The following is a 26,962-nucleotide window of genomic DNA, read 5'->3' as shown; positions in this document are numbered from 1 at the left end:
AAAGGGTCTAGGCCCGAAACGTCAGCCTCTCTGCTCCTATGATGCTGCTTGGCCTGCTGTGTTCATCCAGCCCTGCACCTTGTTGTATCAGTTGATGTACAGCTTTATGTTGTACTAACACGTCTACGAAGAAATGAAATGACATTTCAACAAGTTACACCTGGCAAAGAGATATCCTTATCTAATCACTTTGGATCGCCTTGAAAAGAAGTCCCTGCATTCTCTTAACAGTCTTTGTGAATTTAATCTTTCATTCAATTACATATCAAAATCAATCACTGCACAAATTTCAATTTGTTTTAAGCAACAATAAACAGGTGGATTAAAAATATCTACTGGACTAGTAAGAATGGTAAACCTCATTAATCTCCCTAATGCTTCAATTCTGAGACTCCTTATTAAACCAACAAGATGTTTGCCAATGCCCAATACTCTGCTTTTTAACATTTCTCCCTGTAAATATTCACATTTGAATTGCGCGTGTGACATCACTCAGTGTACAATGGCGGAACAAAAAATTATTCATTATCCTTTATAGAGGTTTAACAAGAACTGTAAACTTCTGTGGAAAAGTAGGTCTAATTCTCTGAGTTTGGTAACAACGTTCAAATAAAAGTAACAAAATGCAGTGCGTCATACAATATTTAAGTTTGGCAATTTGGAAGTATACAATGTAAGGATCAGCAATTGCCATTACAGTATGGTCCCAACCCACAGTAATGACTGCAGACCATCCTCAAAAAGGTGAAATCTCCTACACTTGGAAGGCTCAGGTATAACTGTCAAGCCTGTGTGAAGTGGCACTCCTTTTTATTTATTGCAGAAACACTAAAAAGCCATGCAATGTTCCCAAGGAGGCAATATTATTACAACGGTAAAGCAGCTCAAAGGTTTCTCTAAAACTAGAATTTTTTTTTACACTGAAACATTAAAAGGCAAAATCTGAACAGACTATCTTTTGTAAGTGAGGGGGCCTTTTAAGAAAAATGCTGCTAGATTGTTGAATCCTCTTTCAGAACTTGTAGCAATACATTATTACTTACGTCTGATGGCTAGCTGGTCTTCTGGTAACATTACACACACGGTACTTTCTCCGCATAGGTCCACAATGAGTTACTTCAACCTTCAATCCTGTGAGAAGTTTGTCAGGAGAAGGCAAAAAAGGCAACTGTTACAAACCAATTTAACTGTTAACTCAATAATGTGAAATAGATTGATTTCTAATGTCCCCGGCTTCAAAAGAATTTCAGTGAATGAAAATATGTATAATATTTTTCTTGTTCACTCCTGTTTCACTCCCCTGCCTATTAAACACTTCCTTTAGGAATTGGGAAGAGAGCAAGATCCAAGCCAGGCTCTTCTCACAACTTGCTCACAATCCATAAATTGATTAACATGGTAAAATCAAATCAGTTGGAACACCATGGTCCTTAGATGAATGTGAACTATTCAAGAAAGGTGAATATAGAACTTTCTTAATATTGTAAATTTCCTAAAATTGCAAATTTCATGAATATGGCAGCATTAAACAGAATATAAAAGAGCATGTTTATATTTGTTTTAAACACATGTATTTTGTGCATTCTGCATCTCCGGAAAAATCAAACATGTTGTATGTTATATCATACTTTAACTTTTGATAAACTTGACAGTGCAATCTCCACTGCAACTGCTCCAGTGATGCAGATTACAATAACTATAAATGTGTGCAGTTGTGTGTTAAGGTGGTAGGACAACAGCATTAGCATATCCAAATTAATTTAATGAACAGACTGATGCCAACTTGCATTACATTTGATGAAACTCCTTTTGAGCACAAGGGTTTTAAAAAAACTAAATGTCATGGATTTTCATAAGATGGTCAATGTAATGATAAACTGGAGGCTTATGGCAAAGCTTCAGACATAATACAAGAGGAACTGCAAGAAAAAGACAGAATGTTGGCTAACAGACAAAAATCCAAAACATTGGGATTAATAGGTACTGCATGAATGGGTGAAGTGGTGCAAGTAGTATACTCCAGGTTTGGTGCTTAGTCCCCTTTAGCCGTCTTTTAAAAGGAATACTTTATTTAAATAAATATTCATATCCATTCACAAGACCTGGAACTTGTTGGCTAGCCCAGGATTTAATACCCATCCTTAGTTACCCCTGTGAAGGTGATGAATGCCATCTTCTTGAATCGCTGCTATCTGTGGGGGATACATCCACCCGCAGTGCTGTTAGGTTACAGTAATGTGACACAGTGACAGTGATGGAATGGCAATACAATTCTAAATCAGGATGGTTTGTGGCTTCAGAAAAGAACTTGCAGATGGTGGTGCTCTTACGTATTTGCGGTCTTTATCCTTTAAGGTTGCCAAGTTCGCAGGTTTGTAAAGTGCTGTTGACGAAATCTTAGTGAAGCAGTACATCTTCTAGGTAGTACACATCGCCCCATCATTAGAGAGAGTAAATGTTCATGATGGTAGATATGGTGCCAATTAAGTGTTACTTTGTCCTGGATAGTATCAGGCTCGAGTCTGGTTGGAGTTGCACTCATCCAGACAAATAGGGAATATTCTATCACATTCCATCTTATAGATAGTTAACGGTCTTTAGATGACAAGAGAAATTGAGAGCTTAATCAAAACGAAAAAGGAGGCATATGTAATGTTTAAGAAACTAAAGAAAGATAACGCCCTTGAAGAATACAAAGATAACAGGAAAGAACTCAAACAAGGAATTAAGAGCGCTAAAAGGGGCCATGAAGTGTCATTGGCAAGCAGGATTAAGGAAAATCCCATGGTGTTTATACATATACAAAGAGCAAGAAGGTAGCTAAGTAAAAGGTAGGCCTACTCAAGGACAGAGGAGGGAATTTATGCATGGAGCCAAAGGAAAAGGGTGATGTCTTTAACAAATACTTTGCATCAGTATTCACATGGAGGATGGTGAGTCTCTAGGGGGATGTGTTGAAATCTAAGGCATGTCAATCTTAAAAAAGGAGGTGGTGTTGAGTGTTTTGAAAAACATTAAGGTAGACAAGTCACCTGGAGCTGATGGGATTTATCCCAGAATGCTGAGGGAGGCAGATGAGGAAATTGCTGGGGCCTTGTATGAAATCATTGTGTCCTCTTCATTCCCAGAGGGCTAGAGAATAGCCAACATTGTTCTTTTATTTAGGAAAGGCAATAGGGATAATCTGGGAAATTACAGGCTAGTGGGTACAGAAATTACTGGAAAAGATTCTTAACAGATAGGATTTACTCACATTTGGAAAAATACTGATTTATTAGCAAAAGGCAGCATGGCTTTGTGCAGGGAAGGTCATGTCTCACAAACTTGACTGAGATTTTTGAGGAAGTGACAAAGATGGTTGATGAGGACAACGTGGTAGATGTTGTCTATATAGATTTTGGCAAGGCCTTTAAAAAGGTCCCTCACGGTGGGCTGACATCACATGGGATCTGCAATGAGCTGTTAAGATGCACACAGCACTAGCTTAGAGAAGACACAGTAGTGGTGGAAGGGTGTTTTCCAGATCAGAGATGTGTGACCAGTGGTATATAAATGATTTTGAGGAGAAAGTAGGCGGCCTAATTAGTAAGTTTGTGGATGACACAAAGATTGGGGGAACTGCAGATAGTAATGAGGAATGTCAGAGGATACAGCAGGATACAGATAGGCTGGAGACTTGGGCAGAGAAATGGCAGATGAAGTTTAATTCAGACAAATGAGCAGTATGCATTTTGGAAGATCAAATGCAAGAGGGAAGTATATATTAACAGAACGCTTAGTAACACGAACATACAGGCTTTTAGGGATACAAGTTCACAGTTCCCTGAAAACGGCAACACAAGTAGACAGGGTGGGCAAGAAAGCATATGGCATGTTTGCCTTCTTTGGTGAGGGCATAGAGTATAAAAATCAGCAAGTCATGTTGCAGCTGTATCAAACTTTAGTTTGGCCAAGTATGGAATATTGTCTATAAAAACCAAAAGAACTGTAGATGCTGTAAATCAGGAACAAAAACAGAATTTGCTGGAAAAGCTCAGCAGGTGTGGCAGCATCTGTGGAGAACAAAATCAGAGTTAACGTTTCAGGTCCAGTGACCCTTCCTCAGAACTGTCTACAATACTGTCTACAGTTTTGGTCGCCACACTACCAGAAGGATATGGAAGCTTGGAGAGTTTACCAGAAATGGTTCACCAGGATGTTGCCTGGCTTGGAGGGTATTAGCTAAGAGAAGAGATTGGACAACAGTTTTTTTTCCTCTTCTGTTTCTTGTTTGTGTTCTGGAGGAGGGTCACTGGATCTGAAATGTTAACTTTGCTTTCTTTCCACAGACACTGTCAGTCCTGCTCTGTCTTTCCAAGGTTTCTGTTTTTGTTTATGGTTTGTTTTCATGTGAACAAAAGATGAGGGGTGACCTAAAATATGGAGGAACTCCTGCACTAATGCCCTGGGACTGAGATGATTAACTCCAAACAATAACTGTACTGAGGTCAAAAGCTGAGTGGCCAGAATGGAACTCTAATTGAGCACCAGTGAGGAGATTATTATGGAGGAAGTGGCACTGGATAGCCTCTTCCATCACTTTACAAATGGGAAATAGACTGATGGGGTGGGAATCAGACAGGTTAGAACTGGTTTTTGTTGAAGGACAAATCTTAGCAATTTTCCATACTGACAGTCAAACCATTGCAGCGGTACTGAAACAGATTAGCTGGGGCTGTGAAAAGTTTTGGAGCACAAATCTTCAGCAGTATTGCCAGAATGTTGTTAGGCTCTAAAGATTCATTTTTATTTTCACGTTTTTTAATGTTGTAGACTGAAGTGAGAAGAAAAAAAATGATTTTAAAACCAGGGGTTGTGAGGATCGCTACAGGGTTTGAAAGTAATTTGATATTCATTGTGAACAATGTTTGCACAACTGTGAATTATAGTAGTAGTTGCAGATGAACTGGAGTTGAAGGGTCATGCACAAATGGTGCCTTGGTTGGCAACGAGTAGCAGATCAGTTTGTAGATTAGTGACCAATTACCAATAATGATGGCCTTCTATCCTCTAACAACTATGTGATTGGTTCTCAGGTAGTTGAATGGTTTGTAGACATGAACAAAGACACAGAGAAACTATTGGACCATCACTAGCTCAGGAGTACTCTGTTTTCTGCAGTAAAAGTCACTTTAAGCCTGAAGAAAACCAGTTTATCTTGCCTCCAGAAGTAGCTGCAAGCTCTAACTTCTAACTAGTAAGTCATGGATTTTTTTATAAGTGAATCAGCCACAATGTGGTGCTTACAAACCAGTGCAGGCATTTAGAGAAGATGACGACAGGCAGCATCTGGACTAGCATAAGAATCATCTCAGCAACCACTGTGAACAGGAACTACTGAACTACTCTCCCAGTTCTCCCCCTCTGTCCATAATCTATGTTTTTCACAGTGTGTGAGAGCGCGCGAGGGGGTGCGTGAGACAGAGGGGGCGTGCGAGACAGAGGCGGTACGAGGCAGAGCACGCGAGAGAGATAGATACAGCGTGCCTGTAAGCGATCGAGAGTGTGTGCCTGTGTGCGCAAGCGATTGAGAGTGTGTGCGTGCTTGCAAGAGAGAGTGAGTGTACATGCACTTGCAAGAGACAGAGTTTCTGTGTGTGTTTGTGATTTTGGTGGAGGGGGAGTGGAGGAGAGGTAGAACTTGTGAGGGAATTAGAATTTTAAATTAGTAGAATTATATGCTAACGGTTCAAAATTTATTTACCTGTAGCTAGAGTTTAATTACTTGTAATAAACTGTCTTTTCTCATTAAGTATAAAAACTTGGTCTGATGTTTATGTCAACTAGAAGACAAGTAAATTGGGAAATTTTGTGTTTTGTTTTAAGGAAGCCTCATCTTTTACACGAAAATGGCCTCCCCATTATCAATAGAGAGTTGTCTGTAGCCTCCTGTTAGTTGTTTAATTATCCATTCCCATTCACATACAAGGAGCATGATGTTAAAACGATACAAAAGATGGAGGTGGATGCTCCGCAAACAATTAGGTGGATAGCAGATTAGCTGGCTAGACAAATTAAATTCAATGCTGAGAAATGTGTGATAAGATTTCTTGGGTGTAAGTAAACATTGGGAGCATAAACACTCAAGACAATAAAGAATGTGGAGAAACAGTTACTCGAGGAGTGAAATATAAATGCCTAAAAGATCCACTGCAATTCAACTAACAAAAATGCATTTTGGGTGTTACAAATAAGAGCAAGAAGGTAACTTTAAAGGTTTAGGAGGCAATGTTTTGGGTGAAACTTAAAACATTAAGAATATTTCGACTGATTTTGAAAATTATGATGGTTTTTGATGGGACAAATAAGGCTATTTCTATTTTCCAAGCAGTGAGGAAAGGTCATCAGTTTACATTGTTTGGTACAAGAAGGGTTAGAAGAGATAGACAGTTGTTACATCATGAAGTGTGCTACATGGACTGGTGAGACAGTGATGATCTTCCAAAAGAAATATGAATAAAGATTGGAAAGGGGGTGACACTAGGTTATGAGGCACAGCAGACAGCAAGATTATTTTTTTTGATTATTCTGACAAGTAGCCACCACATATACGACGTGCTGAACTGCTCCCTATGAGAAGTGACAGAGGATGGAGATGAGACATATGAAATGATATGCAAGAGGTCAGATATGTAGGCGAAGAGTAATGTGTGTAGGAAAAAATCATACTCGGATTACCGTCAAACAACCTAGAAAGCCACTAAGCTATAAAAGAATAAAAACGCAACCTGATGGATTGTTCATTTAGGATTTACATAATCTGCACCACTGTTCCTGTCATATTCGCCTCACCTACATCTGCTGACGGGGTCAGTGTTGGGAGGTCTTCATATATCCCAAGAATGAATAATAATTTTAAAAACCCTCATCATGGCTTGATGGAGTTAGCTTGACATAAGGTGCAACATCAGTGGTCTGCAATTGTCACTGAAATTGGCGACCAGTGGATGGCGCTGTTGGTGCAGCCGTTTCATTTTTGTGCAAATAGATTACTGCAGTAAATTTAATGAATGTGGAAGAATTTTAAATCCGAAAATATGTCTTAAGAAATCAGACAGTCAAAATTGAGAGATTATTCAAGCCTCTCTATATGACAAGATTATCCTTCAAGCAAATGTATACCAAATTCAAAACTGAAAGTTACTTCCACTTATTATTGGTATCCTAAACTTGTCAACAGCACTACTTCATTAAGAAGTACATCCATTAGTTAGGTTTGAGAAAGGTGTCAACATAAAATTGTAAAGGATTAAGAAACTGAATAAACCTGAGAAACCTACGGTTAATTACAAATTCAAATTCAGTCATGGAAATTATTATAGCTAATGGGATTTCAAAATCACCCACGCTCTCACTAAATTAATCAGTCAACAAAATGTTTGCAACTTACCTTTTATCTCTTTGGTGAATTTGACTCTGTGGGAATCAGTCAAAGGTCGTGGCTGTTCATCAATATTATGAATGTCTAGAACTTCACACATGAACTGAATTACAGGCTGTGCTTTATAAAAAGCAGTGGCAGAAACTAGAAAGAAGAAAAATAACCATTGTAGTTAAAGGAATACCAATACAAGGGAATGACCAGGATTCGCTTTGTAAAATTTTTAGGATACACACAAAAAATGCTGAAGATTCACTGTCACAACTTGAATCTACTTTTTATTTCTTTAATTGGATGTGTAAGGGGATGAATAGATGACATGAAGCTTGCAAGTCTAACGAACAGTGAGAAGATAGTAAGACTCTTTAAGAGGACACAAACATGGTGAAACCATGAACACAGGACCAATTCAATGCAGAAAAATGAAAAGTAGGAAGAATGAGGAGAGATGTAAATGGTAAAGGCAAATGATATAATTTTTAGGTGATGCAAGAACAGAGACACCAGGTATGTTTGTAATGCACAAAACTTTGAAGGTGGAAAGAAGGTTAACAAAGGCGTTAATAAAACACACAGAATCTTGGGTTTTGTATATAGAGGCAGCAAGGACAAAACATCCTAGAATTTATTCTAAATTTAAAGTAAACTGCTTTTTCCTCCAGCTGAAGTAGTGTGTCCAGTTCTGGGCTTCACATCTTGAGAAGAACATGAAAACTTTGGAGAAGGCATGGAAGAAAAGAACATTATGGGAATGGTTCCAGGGTTGAGGGATTATTGATATGTGAACTGACTGAAAAACTAAGTTATCATCTGAAAGCAGAGCAGGCAAAGGGAAGATATGATGGAGGTGTTTAGCAGCGAAGAATTTAAATAAAATAAGTAAAAGAGAAACAGTTTCCAAAGGTTGATGGATTAATAATAACTACAAGATGACTGGTAAAAAAAAAAATAGAAACAACATTACCCGAGTTATTGCTTATGCTAAGTTGGAATTTGGAACAAACTACCTGACTGAATGGCGGATACATATTTGATATAGCTTTTAAGGGGAAACCAACTAAATAATGGGAGAAAAATTGCACGATAGAAGGAAAGAATGAATGAGTGGGGCTAACAGGATTATTCTTTGAAAGAGCTTGTGGAAACTCGATGACTTGAGATTTCTTTTGTGCCATTTTCCTCTAATTCAATAAATTAATTCCACTCCTCTCAATTCTTCCCAAATAAACTTCTACAAAATTTTAACGTGTTAATGGACTCTGACAGGTTAGCTGTGTTTTCTTCACATTCTCCAGTCACATAAAACTCCCAAGGTGGAAACACAGATGTGTCATGAGGATATTATCAAAATAGAATCAAGAACCAAGTTACACAAATCCGAATTTTTTTCATGAAAGTGGAAAAATGGAAGTCATATTTTAGGAATGACACCTAGGACCTTGCCTTCAAGTTGGGTGAGTTGCACCTGCACAAGTCTCTTCTGATATGCTATACTACAGCTGTGGTTAATGCTTTGGATACTAGTACATGCATTTCAAATCATTTATATTGGAAGCCATGCAGCTCCATACCAGACAAATCTAGGCATTGGATCTTTTTCTATATAATAATGCAACATTTTTCTTCTAATATGTGTAGGCTAAAGACACTGATGCATTACATTATATATCACAGCCATTCCTAAGTTTCATTCCTGATCAATGTTGATTAGCTAAATTCAATAACAGCAGCATTTGATATTGCTAGTGACCCCTGTAGGAAGAAAGGGAAAAGTTAGCCATGGTCTTTGTACTTGATTACTTGTTAGTCACTTCTACTTTAAAAACATATGCATAAATGTCAGGTGTGCTTGGAATTGGAACAAGCTGTGACAACCTCCAGCTAAAAAATCTGATGACTATACCACAAAAGCACAGGCTGCCATTGTCTATGCAATAGCCGTGTTGCAATAAAAATGTCCCCACGTCATAGCACAAGGGCCTTATCAGACAAAATTTAGGACCAGCAGCTTAGTCAAGAGAGATGAATTTTAAGTAGGAGAGGGGTATAGAGAGGCTGAGAGATATAGGGAGTTAACTTCAGAGCTTCAGGCTAGGCAGATCAATGAAAACAGGGGATTTCAAATGGCTGAATAACTGCACACTCTGAAAGCTTGTGTTACTTCAATAAAACCTGTTAGACTATAACCTGGTGTTATGTGACTTCTGATTTTGTTCACCCCAGTCCAACACCAGCACCTTAACATCATTAAGAAGATCTGATAGTCAAGCTATCCTTCAATTCTCTTTTCCTTACTCTGCAATATGCAACTTTTTCTCCCTTCCCAACTGAAAGCAAGAATTCAGTTCAGGACATAACAGAATACAGCATTTCTGTATCTCTTAATTCCACACTTAAGTTATCACAGATTTGTCTATGATCATCATTACAGCTGCTAATGATTGCTTATAAAGATTCAAAATTGAGAATTATTGAGCAAGTGAATATGAATTGCTTGGGAATACATTTTGAATTTGGGCTATGTGGGGTGTCCTACTCTGCACAGAAAGAACTAATCAGTTCAACAGAATTACATATTAGCAATGAAAAGATAAATAATGTTCCTAGGCAGAACCAGTAATCCTTGTTTAGCTCCTCAGAACCAAACTAGCATGACATTATCATTAATGCCAAAGGGAGGTCTGGCTCACTGTCATTCTCTATATTCTGTCATATCTAATTAATAATTTATTCTAAGAAAAAAATGACAGTTACATAATAAAACTTGCCCAATGGTAAATTAGTGCTAACTTAGATCATTTAAAAAAAATAATTAACCTCCAGGTTTTGCATGAAAGGAACCAAGACCAAGTATGACTAACAGATGGATCACAGTTGGAGGGCAGAGAATAATCGGACCAGACAACATAAACAGAATTCAAGCCCCATTTAAAGTCATACACTTCATCCCCTTTATTTACCACCATGAATTCCTATGTCCACATTTCTAACAGCAACTACCTATGTAAATTCACTATTCTGTAATTAAGCAGCAGAACTTACAGTGGATGTGAGGCAAGGGGATTGGGGAGGATAGGGTAATTATAATGTGATAGAATTATATGGGCATGTTCCATTAAAAATATTGATATACAGATTTATATTGAAAGATTATAAGTGACATCTTTTTGTAACAAAGAAGCGTGCAAATAAAAGGACAATAATTTTACTTTGTGGATATATTAATGAGGATGACCCTGAGAATGGAAAGTTTAATTGCGACATTTCATGTTGAATTAATAAAATTTACTCACTCACGTACAAGGGTAATGTTATACATCGTCAATTTGACAAAAGAGAGGTTTGCTTAGTTTTCCTTAATACTTGTACTAATTATACAAAATTAGGAGGGTGAAAAGGAGGTGGTGCAGTGGTTAGCACTACCACCTCTCAGTGCCAGGGACCTGGGTTTGATTCCAGCTTTGGGTGACTATCCATATGGAATTTGCACATTATCCCTGTGTCTGCTGTGGGTTTCCATTGGGTGTTCCAGTCCAAACATGTGCACATTAGGTGGATTAGCCACAGCTAATGTGAGGTTATGGGGGCAGGGTGAATGAGATGCTTTTCGGAGGATTGGTGCAGACTCAATGAGCCAAGTGCCTGTACCTGCACTGTAGGGATTCTTGCGATAAAAGAATGCAAGTGCATTAGGCAAGAAGGAATGCAAGAGAGAGTGTATGAGAGCGGTGGGGGGGGGAAGAGGAAGGAAGAGAGGGGGAGAAAAAGAGAAAGTGAGAGAGACCATATGCCTAGGCAACAACCTTCTCACTCACCCCTAACTGACCACCATAATACAATGGTGGGTGGGCACCAAATTTGGAAGCTCATCTGCCATATTTAAATATGTAATTATTTTGGCAATCTGCCATATCTGATGAATTACTTTTTCTAAAATAAGAAGACTTGACGGCTACAGAAGGGGCATTCATAACATGGACAAGCAGGTGGATCATCAACCTGTGAATCCTTTCAGTACATCTATGGCAGATGACAAGAACAGGAGTGCCTTCCGGTCAGCCATGCCTGATACATAATATATCAAAGGCCCTCAAAGTATAGCCTCTGGTGTGAAGAACACATGCTCAAAAGAAAAACAGAAATTGCTGGAAAAACTCAGCAGGTCTGGCAGCATCTGTGGAAAGAAAACAGAATTAATGTTTTGGGTCCTTTGACTCTTCTTCAGATACTACAACATATAGAAAGGCAAGGGAAAAGGACTGTTTTAAAAGACAAAGGATTGTAGAAGGATAACTGCACTAACAGCTGGTTATAGGTAACCATTAAGTACTGTTTACACTACAGATCCTTCAAGCAATGGGGAAGAGGAGTTTGGACTGGGCAGTGGTGACCAGATGTAGACGCCAAATGTATTTTGTCAGGCAATAACTAAATGGGAATGGCTCTCAGGTATACGAACAGCTCTGGAGCATGAACAAGATAGCCAGAAGCCTTAGGACCTCCAGAAGGGGAGGTGTTGTCTTTTCTCTGCAGTAAAAAAAATACCTAAAGCCTGAAGGAAGCCAATTTACTTTTGCTCTCTAATTGTTGGAAACTGTTGCTTTTAACCAATAAGTTAGAGACTTTACAAGCTGTGAATCAGTCAGTCTGTGCCTCCTGCATGACAGTGGACATACCTAGAAGACAGAGGAGGGAGCAGCAAATCCTTTGCATTGCACGTGGAGAAGGAGCATCAAACTAACTTCCTAGGTTTTCTCTTCACCCGAAACATCAATATTTATTTTGTGTCTGTAAGTGAATATCTGCATACAAGTATTGGGGGAGTTTTATAACAGGGTTACAGCTTTAACCAGTAAGTTATTTGTTGACAGTTTATAGTTGTTTACCTAAAGTAACATCTATTTATTTGTAATAAATACCAATTCTTGTTAAGTGCAGAAACCTGGTCCGTGCTTTCTGTTAACCTGGGGCTAAAAAGATAGCTAATTGGGGAATTTTGCGTACTCTGATAAAATCTTAAACTTTGTGACACACCTGGGATTAGCAGGGCTTGATTTCCAGTGCACTATCCCAGTGAAGCATAACACTGATGACATATTCTGGTAAAAACTTGCTTTGCAAACAGCAAGCAAATGCTTTGTATGCTTTATGCATCACCAGATGCAGCAAAGTCTCCTAATTATAGACCAGTCGACTATAAAAACAGGATTAGAGGGAAAATGCATACTTTGTAACACTTGATGCCACAGAATATAGACACAGAAGCCATGACATATTGGTTTGGCAACACAGCTGAGGTCGAGACAGGATTAAATTAAACCAAAATTGCACTATCAATCCTATGACAGCTCAATTCATATGGAGTCAAATATCTTGCCAATTTATGGTTAAAACTGACCAATTGGTTAATTCATGAATTTAATTTAAATATTTCATCTGAAAAACTGAGATCCCATCTTCCTTCTTAGTGTCAAGAGGTGCCTCATCCCTATCTATTTCAAGATATGCAAGACAGTTGTTAGTCCAGATTGACAATAATCCCTTAAACATTAAGATAGATTTTCTGATAATATTTCACTTATTTACAGGAGGTTGCCATGTGCAAATGGGCTGTCCTGTTTCCCTGCATTGCAAGTAATTACACTTCAAAATTACTTCCTTAGGCAATGAAATACTTTGGGACATATGGAGGCTACAAAAGATGCTACATAAATACAATATCTCTTTTCTTTGTTCAATTCAATTTGGTGCTGTAATTTACATGAGTGGGGAAAAACCACTCTATTTAATTAAAGATTTCTTGACTTTCAAGTAGTGAATCATATTGAGTCATATTTCCAGACAACATCCACGATGGGAAGAAAAACTGTCAAAGCAAAAACTAGTTAAATTTGCTCCAATTTTAGTTATTCTTGGTTCTTGCTGTGAAATTTGTTAAATGCTGCAAGCTTTCAAGTTGTCCTCTTTGTTCTCTAAGGCTTGCATTTATGCAAAGTCATGGGTGCCAACATTCAGATCGTGTCAGAAATAGATCAAATTTATTTTGTAGGGTTATGAATGATTATGAACAGACGGCTAGAGGTCTGTTTGGTTTCCAACATCAAGCATAAAATTTTCCCCAAGTAAAGGATTTTAAAAAATTATTCAGTGTTTGTAGGTTTCACTAGCTAGGCCAGCATTCATTGCCCATTCTTAATTGCTCTGGAGAAGGTAGTAGTGAGATGCTTTGTGAACCACTGCAGTCTTTGGGCTGCACGAATACTTACATTGCCGTTAGAGAGTTCCAGGACTTTGAACCAGCAACAGTGAAGGAATGGATAAAACTGTTACCTGTCAGGATAGGAGTATGACTTAAAGGGAAACCTAGAAATGACAGTGATCCAAAGCATCTGTCACCTGTCCTTCTAAGTGTTAGGGTTTGTAAATTTGGAAGGTGCCATTGAAACAGCCTGGTGAAGTACTACCGTGCATCTTGTAGATGATACACTGCTACCACTATGCACTGGTGGTGAAGGCAGTTAATAGTGAAGATGAGGCATGGGGTCCCAATCAAAACAGGTTGCTTTGTCATGGATGGTGTTTAGCTTCTTGAGCTGCGTTCATCTTGGCAAGTGCAAAACGCTCCATCACATTCCTGATTTGCGCCCAGTATATGGTGGGCTGGCATGAGGACACAAGAAGGAAGTTACTCGCTACAGAATTCAGAGCCCCTGACTTGTTCTTGTAGCCTCAGAATTTATACAGCTGGTCTGGTCCAGTCCGGTTTCTAGTCAATGATAATACCCAGGATGTTGCAGTGGTGCTACTGAGCCACTCTTGATGATGAACATGCAAGTCTACACCCACGGTACATTCTGCACCCATGCTATCCTCAGTGGTTACCAAAAGTGGTGTTCAGCATAGATTCATCAGCTGAGGGGGATAGTTTGCAATCATCAGGAAGTTTCTTTGACTACACTTGTTGATGACAATAAGCTTTATTTAGTTGGTACCATGTCTCTCAAGCACGAACAGGTTGCAGGTTTAAACAAAGGTCTTTGAATTCAGTGTGTAGTTTTGACTGACATTCATTTGCCTGTTGTAGATAGTAAAAATCCTGAAGCACTGACCAAAAGATGTATCATAACTTATGTTCCACCCTTAAAAGGATCCAACACCAAATTGAAACAGATTAATGAATTATTCATTGTTTTGTTAAATCTTGCTATGCGCATTATGGCATTCATCTTTAGCTACATAACAGTAAATTACTTCAAAAATGTGGTGACAGAATGGTTTGAGATGTTTCTACGAACACAAGACACTTCAGAGATGCAAGTTTCCTGAATTCTGAAGAAAGGTCACTGGACCCGTAATGTTAATTCTGATTTCTCTCCACAGATGCTGCCAGATCTACTGAGATTTTCCAGCAATTTGTTTTGCTTCCGATTTCCACCTTCCGCAGTTCTTTCAGTTTTTTTGCAAGTCTCTTTATGGTAATGGCTCTCAACCTAATTGGTCAAAAGGTAGACATGTAGGAACATACATAGATTGCTCAAACAGAAATGACCATTAACCCGATGAATGTAATCACAAAATAATTCTGAATGAGCGCTGATGATCTCCATTTAACAGGATTTGCATTATCAGTAAAACTCTTGTACCTTACAGTACAGCCACTAACCTTCATACAGTCTTGGGATGGTTGGGGGGGTGGGGAGGGCAGATTATGAAATCTTCCAGAATAAGTCCAGCCACAGTCGTGAATATTAATTCAGCAGTAATGATTAGTGATGAATACCTATCATTTGAGTGGGATTTTTAAGCATATTTCCAGCATTACAAACATCTTGATAAGGAATTCACATTAAACAATGTGAATTAACCCCACAAATCAGAAGAAAAATGAGTCGACAAGAGGAGTCAACAACTTGTGAAAATACCACACTTCAAAACATTCTGCATCATTACACACAATCCAATTTGAATACCAATAGGGATAATTTGCATACTACTTTAAGCTGTGAAACTCTCTGGCAAAGAGTTTGGCTACTCAAAGTACTGTCCATGATTTACAGAGGCTCAGACTTCACCCTGAACTTTCAGAACACAGAACAGTACGGCACCGGAACAGACCCTTTGGCCCACGTTGTCTGTGCCGACTGTGATGCCATTCTAAACTAATCCCATCTGCATGCATATGGTCTGCATTTCTCCATTTCTTGTCCGTTCATGTGTCGGTCTAAATGCCTCATAAATGTTGCTATTGTTTTTGCTTCTACCACCTCCCTGGCAGCATGTTTCAGTCACCTACTACCCTCTCCTTTAAAAGGCTTTCTCCCTCTCACCTCAGACCTACGCCCCTACTATTTGACATTTCTACCCTGGGAAAAAGACTTTGATTATTCACCCTATCCATGCCTCTCAATTTTTTAATACTTCTATCAGCTCGCCCTTCAGCCTCTGATGCTCTAGCAAAAACAAAATTTGTCCAATCTCTCCTTACAGATAATACACTCCATTTCAGGCAATATACTGGTAAACTACTTTTGCACCCTCTCCAAAGCCTCCACATCCTTTCTATACTGGGGCGGCCAGAACTGCACACAATACTCCATAAATGGCCTAGGTAAAGTTTTAAAAAGCCGCAACATGACTTGCTGACTTTTGTATTCAATGCAACTACTGAAGAAGGCAAGCACCTTATCCACTTGCATTGCCACTTTCAGGGAGCTATGGATTTGCACCCCGAGTTGTCGCGGTATATCAATGCTCTTAAAGGGTCCTACCATTTACCGTATACTTTCCCTCTTGTATTTGACCTCCCAAAATGTATCACCTCACACTTGCCCGGATTAAACGCCATCTGGCATTTCTCCGCCCAGCTTTCCAACTGATCTATATCCTGTAGTATCCTTTGACAACCTCACAGTCCACAAGTCCTCCAATTTTCAAGTTGTCTGCAAACTTACTAATCAATACACCTACATTTTCATCCAAGTCATTTATATAAATTACAAACAAAACAGAGGTCCCAGTACTGATCCTTGCAAAACACCATTGTTCAGAGACTTCCAACCAGAAAAATAACCCTCTGTCTTCTACAACTAAGCTAATTTTGCTTCCAGTTTACCAACTCACCATTGATCCCTTGTGACTTAATCTTCTGGACCAGCCTAACATGAGGGACCTTGTCAAATGCTTTAGTAAAGTCCATGTAGACAACATCCTCTGCATTACCCTCATCAATCAACTGCACTATTTGCTTGAAAAACTCAATCTAATTTGTGAGACAAGACCTCCTCCAAAGTCATGCTAACTATCACTAACAAGACCACTCTTCTCCAAATGCAAGTAAATCCTGTCCCTAAGAATCTTCTTCAATAATTTCCCTACCACTCATGTAAGGCACACCAGCCTACAATTTCTCAGATTATTCCCATTGCTCTTCTTAAACAGAGGAACACCCTGGCTTTTATCCAGAATTCTGGCACCTTGCCTGTGACTAAAGAGGATACAAAGAACATGTGTCTGTGTGAAGTTTGCACATTCTCCCCGTGTCTGCGTGGGTTTCCTCCCACAATCCAAAGATGCGCAGGCTAGGTGGATTGGCCATGCTAAATTGTCCGCTGTGTTCAGGGATGTGTAGATTAGGTGGGTTATAGGGGGATGGGTCCAGGTGGGATGATCTGAGGTTCGGTTTGGACTAGTTGGGCCAAAGGGTCTGTTTCCACACTGTAGGGATTCTATGATTCAATCTCTTCCTTTGCTTCCCTCAGCATCCTGAGATAGCTCCCATCAGGTCTGGGGACATTACTTACCTTAATGCTTTTCAAAACACCCAACACCACCTCCTAATATTGACATGCCCTAGAATATCAACATACCCCTTCCTAATCTTACCATCAGTCATGTCCTTCTCATTGGTGAATACCAATGAAAAGTACTCATTAAAGGACCTCATTCACTTCCTCTGGGTCTACACATAAATTCCTTCCTCTGTCTTTTGAGTGGACATACCCTTTCCTGATCTAGCCTCTTTCTCCTGATATACCTATAAAATGCCTTGGGATTCTCCTTAATCCTACTTACCAAGAACATTTTCTGGCCCTTTTCACCTCTTCTAATTCCTTGTTTGAAGTTCTTTCCTGCTTCCTTTATATTCCTCAAGGGCTTTGTATGATTTTAGGCTCCTAAACATTACATAAGCTTTCTTTTTCTTTTTGACTAACATTTCAATATCTCATCATCCAGGGTTCCCGCATCTTGCCATCCTTATCTTTCATCCTCATGGGAACATGCTAGTTCTGAACTCTGATCAATTGGCCTTTAGAAGACTCCTACATGTCAGATGTGGTTTTACTCTCAAACAGCACTCTTTGATTTTTCCAGTTCCTGTTTAATGCTGTTGTAATTAGCGTTCTCCCAAATTTAGCACCGAAGACCAATCGCATCCTGATCCGTAACTGTTGTAAAGCTTAACAGAATTATAATCAATGTCCCCCACTAATACTTCAATCACCAGGCCAGGCCCATTCCCCAATACAAAATCTAGCACAGCCACTTTCCTAGTTGGACTACCTACATATTGTTTCAAGAAACCCTCCTGGTTACACCAAATAAGTTCTGCCCATGTAAGCAGCTGTAACTGAGACAGTCCGTCAATGTTAGGGAAGTTAAAATCATCCACTACAACAATCCTTTTGTTTCTACATCTTTCCATGATTTGCCTTAATAGTTGTTCCTCCATCTCTCACTAGCTATTGGGAGGTCAATAGTATTAGCTCCAGCACAGCAACTGCACCATTCTTATTCCTAAATTCTATCCACATGGCCTCTCTGGGCAAGCCCTCCAAGATGTCCTCTCTTAGTGCAGCTGTGACATTCTCCTTAATCAGTAATGCAATTCCCTCACCTCTTTTATATCCTACTCTATCATGCCTGAAACATTGAGCTGCCAGACTTGCCTTCTGTCAATCAAGTTTCTGTAATGGCATCAACATCATACAGCCTGGATTAGTACATGGAACTAAGCTCATCTGCCTTACCTGTTACACTCCTTGTACTGAAATAAATAAATTCAGATTGCCAGTCCCAGGGTGTTCATTAACCTGGCCCTGACTGTTCTTCCTATTCGACTTACTTGACTTAACCTCTATCTTCTCCTCAATCATAACACATTCTGATGTGCTGCTTTGGCTCCTTACTCCCGCCACACTAATTTAAACCCTCCCAAGTGGCACTAGCAAACCCCCTGATATTTTTGATTCAGTATTGCTGAGAAAACTACTAATTCCAGGAACTGGCCCCATGCAGACCTCTCAAATGGCATAGATTTTCTGTTTACTGCAATTGATCACCATCATTTGTTTCACAAAGCATCCAAAGCATGCAGTTCTGGTCACCACACGACCAGAAGGACGCAGATGCTTTGGAGAGGGTGCGAAGAACATTTGCCAGGGTGTTGCCAGGTCTAGAGGGTTTTAGTTATGAGGAGAGATTGAATGAAAGTCATTATTCACTGGAAGGATGGAGGCTGAGGGACAACCTGACAGAAGTCTACAAAATTATGGGAGACACACATAGGGTGGATAGGCAGAGACATTTTCCCCTGCGTGGAAAGGTCAACTACAAGATGGCACAGGTTCAAGGTGAAAGGGGGAAGTTTAAGGGTGATGTTTGGGGAAAATTTTTCAGAGGGTGGTGGGAGCCTGGAATCCACTACGAGTGGAGGTGGTGGAAGCAAGCACATTAGCAACATTTAAGGCATATCTTAATAGACCCATGCACGGGAGGCGAACCGAGGGATAGAAACATAGTTTTAATGCAGCTTTTTTTTTTAATGTGATGTTTATACTATTTCAATTTCTCAAGAAGACTATCAAAAAAAATGCATGAACAAAACACTCCCAACACTGAAAATCAAGAATGAAATCTGAAATAATGAAATGTTAAATAGCTGAACCGAATTGGAAGAACCACAACCGGATTTGTCATAACCACAGAAACATTCCATTTGAATGAGTCACACTTTCAACCTTCCTCTTCGAAACCACTGACTCCTCTCTGACATCCACATCAGCTGATTATCATAACAATAAGACAGATTCAGACAGTACAGCAACTGGAGCACACCTGTTTCTATCAGAAAATGCAATTTTATAACTAGAAGTGTGGGAGTACAAAAGTGGCGTCTTCTCAAATAGGTGGAAAAGTCTAAAATGATATCCAAATACATCAATAACTGGCTGGAGGACAGATCTCATACATAGATATGTAACAAGCTATCTTTCCTTTATGGCCAGTTAAATGAATACAAATGTTACACAGTAAGTCATGTGATGCATCACCACTCAACAAATCACCTTATTTGATTTGGAAACTTCTCAATTGCTGTCCATTATGACACAAACTAGGTTGAATACAGTTTTTTTAAAATTTGTTTAAAGAACGCCCCAGATATAACAGCAAATGTGTTGCAGTATAGCAACACACTCTGAAATCATAATGACATTTCAGTTCGTCAAAATTCACTGTATTGAAAGACTGCAGGATTGTACATTTTATACACTGATTTTGTTGGGAACCATTTTTACAACCAAATTAAAATAAATTGGAAAGCAAGTGCTGACAATAACATGCACAGTTGGTGACTTCATCTGTTTCAACACCTCAAGTTTGCATATTAAAGCTACTGGTATTCATCTTTTTAAAAAGTATGAAAAAGTCAATGAGAAGCTCACGATAAACTAACGTTAAAAGGCTGAACAATTAATGTTATTTGTAAAGGACCTTTTTTTGAGTCGTTCTTGGGATGTGGGTGTCGCTGGCTAGCCAGCATTTATTGCCAGTCCCTAGTTGCCCTTGAGAAAGTTTGACATTGCCAGTAAAATGAAGGGTATGCAGGGTAGTTTGATCTTACAAATTGATTCAGTTTTCAGAGAATATGTTATGGTGCTTAGTGATAACACATAGTATGTGATAGCAAGATTTATTTACATCATGCCCTGACTTGATGACATGATTTTTTTATCAGTGATTTCACCGAGTCATTCAAGTATCTGAAAATTTTTTCAATGAAATCAGACAACTGTTCATATAAACTAGACAGATAATTTGAAAAAAATCTATGAATCAAATGCAGTAACCTCTCTCTTCTGGGTCAAAAAGCGATCTACAGATTCCCACTGAAAAGAAGAGTGAAGTGATTCATTTTAGAAGGTTGAATTTGAAAGCAGAATACAGGGTTAATGGCAGGATTCTTGGCAGTGTGGAGGAACAGAGGGATCTTGGGGTCCATGTCTATAGATCCCTCAAAGTTGCTACCCAAGTTGATACGGTTGTTAAGGCGGCGTATGGTGTGTTGGCTTTCATTGACAGGGGAATTGGGTTTAAGAGTCGTGAGGTTATGTTGCAGCTCTATAAAACCCTGGTTAGACCACACTTGGAATATTGTGTTCAGTTCTGGTCGCCTCACTATAGGAAGGATGTGGAAGCTTTAGAGAGGGTGCACAGGAGATTTACCAAGATGCTGCCTGGACTGGAGGGCAGGTCTTATGGAGGAAAGGTTGAGAGAGCTAGGGCTTTTCTCAATGGAGCGAAGAAGGATGAGCGGTGACTTGATAGAGGTGTACAAGATGATGAGAGGTATAGACAGAGTTGATAGCTAGAGACTTTTTCGTAGGGTGGAAATGACTATTACGAGGGGGCATAATTGTAAGGTAATTGGAATAAGGTATAGGGGAGATGTCAGAGATAGGTTCTTTATATGGAGAGTGTTGGTTGTGTGGGATGTGCTGCCAGCGGTGGCAGTGGAGACAGATACATTAAGGATATTTAAGCGACTCTTGGATAGGCACATGGATGATAGTAAAATGAAGGGTATGCAGGGTAGTGTGATCTTACAGTAGGATAATAGGTCAACACAATATCATGGGCCAAAAGACCTGTACTGTGCTGTACTGTTCTATGTTCTATAATAGCAGAATGGAGAAGTTTTAAATTATATCAAGCTGCAAAACTACTTGCACAAAAATTACATTAGTTCTGCAGCCTTAATAGTTTAATTTTTGTGCAAGTAGTTTTGAAGCCTGACATAATTCAAAACTCCTCTATTGTGTTATTCTTGTCAGTAGGGATGTAGAGATCATTACTTAACTGATCCTGAAGAAAAGGGTAATGCACTTGATTAAACACAATTTCATGCTATCTCTTAATCAGGGGTGGGCTTGGAGGGAAACTTATAGGTTGCAGTGTTCTTATCTACCTGAAGCCCGTGACCTTCCGAGAAGTAGAGGTCACAGGTTTTGGAAGGGCTATCAAAGACAACTTGGTGAACACCCGAAATGTTAACTCTGATTTTTTTCTTCACAGATGCTGCCAGACCTGCTGAGCTTTCCCAGCAACTTTGTTTTTGTTGTTGTTGGTGGTGAATTTCTACATTGCCTCTTGTATACAATACATACCAAGGCTGGTGGTGGGAACGAATGCTTAAGGGAATGAATGGTATATCAAACAAACAGACTGATTTATCAAGTTTCCTGAGTGTTCTTGGAACTGTATTCATCATGGCAATTGGGAAACATTCCATCACAGACTATTTTGGCCTTTTGGATGGTGGGGATGGCTTTGGGGAAATCAGGAGCAGAGTTCTTCAATCACGGAACATCTCTTACACCACTGAAAGAGACCATTCAGTTTATGTCAGCTCTCTGCACAGTAATCCAGTCGTTCCCACTTCCTGGCTTGATCCCTGTAGCTCTGGAAGTTTACTTCATAAAAATGCCAATTTAATTCCCTTTCAAATCATTGGTCATATCTCCTTCCACTATCCCCAGGGAGCAGTGAATTCCAGGTTTTTGCCACTGCCCTTGCATATCTTGCTCAATATCCCAAATCTGTGTAGCTTAGTACTTGTACCTTATCCAAGCCCAAAGTCTTACAGATTTCTATCAAATTTGCAAACAAACAAACAAATAAACCATCTCCCCAACTTCAAGAATCCTAATTTCTCCAATCTAAATTTGTAGCTAAAACCCATTACCCTGGAACCATTTTGGTAAATCTCTTCTGTATCCTCTCAAGAACTCTCACATTCTTCCTAAAATGTGGTCACCAGACTGTATAAAATATTCTAGTTAATGCCTGATAGAAAATTCAGCACAATTTCCCTATTTTTGTCTTTAAAATCTCGATTTATGAAGGTCAAGATCTGACATGCTTTGTTACTTGATTACTCTCTCAATATGCCTCGTTATGTTCACAAAATAATGCACATGCACTCCCAGGTCTGTTTGTACTGGCACATTTTAGAACTGTGCCATTAAGTCTATATTGTCTCTCCCTATTCCTTCTGAATTAAATTTCATCTGTCACTTAATTGCCTGGCTTTGTCCTATTGAGGCAATTCAAATCATCCTCAATATTCACTCCCCTCCAAGTTTGATACCATCAGATTTTGAAATTTTATTCTGTATTCCAAAATCCAAACCATTTACACTTGGTGAAAAGAATGCTGGTCCTAATATTGACTACAGCAGAACAGCACTGTCACTAAGTATTTATTTGGCCAGTCGACTTAAATATCTTAATTTTGTTAATGGTGACCTCTGCCCCTCCCCTTGCTGTTGGGGGATTCGGTATAATCCCACTTCAAGTCAAGTGGAGGCAGTTAGACACTCTTGTTAGAGATGATTACTACCTGACACTTGTGTGGCGTGAATGTTACTTGTCACTTATCAGCCCAAGACTGAATGCTGTACAGTTCTTGCTGCTGTTATGATCCCCAAAGAGACCAATAACTTTTTAAAAAAAGAAATTCAAGCTTCCAGTTAATCGTGGAAAGGATAACATGACAAGTTTTCACGTTTTAAAGAATTTTACTGTAAAATTAGACTAAAATCACTATTAGCTGAACAGTATTTTTGGGAGGCAACTTGTACTTTAAATCCCAAAACCAAACTTCGCTCCATTTCCTTTTAATACAACTGGCAAAGTCCGCTTTGGAGGTATAAATCATACTGCCATTTAAAAAGGATGGATGTTCAATTATCCCAGAATCAAAAATAATCCTCAGCTTTTGATGGCTTACTTCAGATCTTTTCTTTTCCCAGGCTGGAAACTTTTAATTCGATAGCAAAAGCTAGGCAAATCTTCAAGACTCAGTTTAATCCATCCCAAATTTTGTCTTTCCACTCTGAGCATAGGCTCCCACTGGTGTTCCTGTCCAGGGATCCATAGCACCTTACAGCCTAAGCTGTCCTCCCTCTCCTGAATCCTGACAGACAAAAATCACCAGTGATAACTCAGGTATATTTAGGGGAGCCTGTAACCTGACCTGTACAATGGCTTCCCCTGCACCATTCACATGGCAAAGTGAATCACATATGACTCATATCCAGATAGAAATGTTGACAAGCTATTCTACAGGCCCCTACCCTGGAATCAATTGAACAATTCAAGATTAATCTTTTAACAATTTGACATTTTTAGGACTCTTGTGGAACTTTATTATCTTCAAATACAAATATCTTACACCATCCTCCCAGTAAAACAATTTATGCATTCTTTTAAATATTTAATAGTTCTATCATCCAAACCTGTTGTCAAGATGGTTTCAGTGCAGGTCACATGACTGTCAATTTCATTCTAAATTTAAATACATAAATGTGGTGATGCTGTGATAATGTCACAGGACTAGTAATCCAAAGAAGCAGGACAATGCTCCAGGGACACTGGCAGTTTGAATTCAATTAATAAATCTGGAATTCAATGTTAGTCTCAGCAATGGTGACCATAAAATTATTATTGATTATTGTAAAAATTCATCTGTTTCACTCATACTCTTTTGGGAAGGAAATCTGTCATCTATATCTAGCCTTGCCTAAATGTGACACCAGACCCACAGCAATGGGTCTAACTGCTGTTTAAAGTGATTAGCTAGCCACTCAGTTCTATTGCAATTAGGGATGGGCAACAAAAGCTGGACTTGCCAGCAAAGCTGACCATGAAAAGATAAAAATTTTTAACACTGCGTGCCAACACAATCGTTTTATCTGAACAGTTTCAAATTGAACAACTTACAGTGCAATCATCCATCATACTCCCACTTCTGACCTCATGGTGGAGGAAAGATGATTGATGAAGCAGTTAAGATGATTGAGCATAGGGCTCGAGAAACTACAGCCTACACGGAGAAGGTTATCTCCAGCAACCATAACCACCACCTTTGTTCTTGGTGGATAGTTTCCCGATTTCTGTTGACTTGAATTTTAACAGGGAAACCTTGAGGACCTCTGAAATTCAGCTCTTTTGCTCCTGTTAAGACCAAGGCTGTAATGAGATCTGGGGCCCCATGCTCCAGATCACCACTTAATATCACTATCAACGACCTTTTCCATTACTGTGCTAATGACAGAGTAGGAGGATGGGATCTTGACCTGACTTTGCTCCATTACTTCATAGATAGATGTCACCACTAATAGTGTAGATAAAACTAAAAAAAAGGCAGGGAATAAATCCCTTTCAAAATTCATGAGACTCATTAGCACAAATTGAGGATTAAATTTTTCATGTCACTTGCAGCAACAAATTTCCAACGCATTCTGAAACTGCAAATCTTGGTGCTCTAGTGGTACAGTGGTAGTGCCCGTACCTTTGAGCCCAAAAGCCCAGGTTCAAATCCCACCTGCTCCAGAAGTGTGTAATAACATCTCTAACAGGTTGATAAAGAAATGTCTAAACTCTAAAAATAGACTATATGCTTGATTCTTCAAATTGGTAATGGGGCTGGATACTAAAATATGATTTGGACTGACCATATACAAGAAAAATTGCTTTCATCTCTCTGCTCAAATTACATTAACTTGAAGTTCTCCATATTTCAAGCCAATAATCCTATTAATGCTAAATTATTTGAATCTGCATACCACCATGCCTCAACATGAAGACAAGATGAGGATTAAAATGCTCACCATTAGCAGGGTCTGAACGCACAGGTACATGCCTAAGCTCTTCCACAACGTATTTCACTTCCTCACACTATTTATAATTCAAAATGTAGTGAGTACTGTAGTAAGTGTGCTCAAAAATTTTAAGCAATACATCGGAGTTAAAATTTTGAAAATCAGTTTAATCAAAGCTACTTAATAGCGCCAAATGCTAATTGCAGAAATTGTCAGAACTTTAATTTTGCACTTTTCTTCATCAGAAAAAAAGAAAGTACCCAGTTGAAGAACAAAAGCCTTGATAAACCTAGCAGTTACAGTAGCTACTATACTTTTAATTATCAAACATTGCCTGCGCTTCTCGACCACACATCGGTTAGAAAATAATACTTTCATTTGATGAACTATTGTTTTTCACTATATTCAAACAAATTTAATTTCTTAACTCTCAGGAAATTAAGAGCAAACATTTCACTCTTTCTTAATCAAGAACATGAGAAAATAGTAAGTAATAAGAACATAACCAGGGCCATTTAGCATTTGTGGTCACTCTGCCACTCATTAAGATCATGGTAGATCTGATTGTGGTCTTAACTACATATTCCTGTTTAATATTCTTTCCTGGGAAATTGCCATTACTGATGAGGCCATTGTTTAGTACCCAGCCCTTTTTGTCCTTGAGAAAGCAGTGGTTCTTTCTTGTTGACTTCTTCAACACCTGCCAGACCCAGTCTAGCAACAATATTCTTTAGGAGACAGCTAGCTTGGTCAGTTGTGCTGCTCTTCAGCCACCCTTGTTGATGGTCATTGAAGTAGCCTACCAACAGAACGTTTTGTGCCTTTTCCACTTTCAGTGTTTCCTCCAAATAATGTTCATGATGGAGGAGTACCAGTTCATTGGGGGGGGGGGGGTGGTGGGAGCAGGGGTTGTTGGCAGAGGTTTCTTTGCCCATGTTTGACCTACTGCCACATGACTTCATGGGGTCTGGCATCAATGTTGAGCACTTTCAGGGCAACTCCCACCTGACTCGATACCACTTGCCCTCATTGCTTTGTTTCTGCCCCAGATAGGTAATAGTGGTGCCTGAGCCACTGCTATTTTCACATAATTATATCTTAGATTTCATGACAGCCTGATATGACTGAATGGCTTACTAGATCATTTCAGAGGGCAGTTAAGATTACGTCATATTGGTATAGGTCTGCAGTCAAATGTACGCCAGGCCAGGCAAGAATGGCAGATTTCCTTCCGCAAAGGGCAGTGAACTAGATGAGTTTTTATGACAATCAGAAATGGTTAAATGGTCACCTAAGTAGCTTTATAATACAGTAGCTTCTTGATTCATATTTCACCATCTGCCATCATGGGATTCAAACCATACTCTAGAATATTAAAGAAAAATTCTTCAGATGTTATTTCTGACTTGAAAAGTTAACTCTGTTTCTTTCTCCACAAATGCTGCCAGACCCAATTTCCTCCAGCATTCTCTGTATCTGTTACAGATTTCCAGCATCCATAGTATTTTGCTTTTATCCCCAGAATTTTACCTTGAAGCTGTGGATTACTAGCCTATTACCACTACATTACTACATACCAGATACACCACTACCCTGTACT

General features: G+C 39.1%; 1 protein-coding gene across 4 annotated transcripts in view; it reads right to left on the bottom strand.

Moving 5' to 3' along the window:
- ago3b (argonaute RISC catalytic component 3b) overlaps nucleotides 1–26,962 on the bottom strand; it is a 91,565-nt gene that overhangs the window by 47,253 nt on the left and 17,350 nt on the right. For all 4 annotated transcript variants that reach the window (XM_048612840.1, XM_048612839.1, XM_048612841.1 and 1 more), the window contains exons 5-6: nucleotides 7,430–7,564; nucleotides 1,044–1,146 (exon numbers count right to left, since the gene is read on the bottom strand). In XM_048612840.1, the coding sequence (XP_048468797.1) occupies nucleotides 1,044–1,146; nucleotides 7,430–7,564 (238 nt within the window). The remainder of the gene's footprint in view (nucleotides 1–1,043; nucleotides 1,147–7,429; nucleotides 7,565–26,962) is intronic.

This window comes from Rhincodon typus, chromosome 27, assembly GCF_021869965.1.
Source record: "Rhincodon typus isolate 14 chromosome 27, sRhiTyp1.1, whole genome shotgun sequence".
Lineage (NCBI taxonomy): Eukaryota > Metazoa > Chordata > Chondrichthyes > Orectolobiformes > Rhincodontidae > Rhincodon > Rhincodon typus.
Note: the sequence above shows the minus strand (reverse complement) of the source record. Positions and strands in the feature narration are given on the sequence as shown.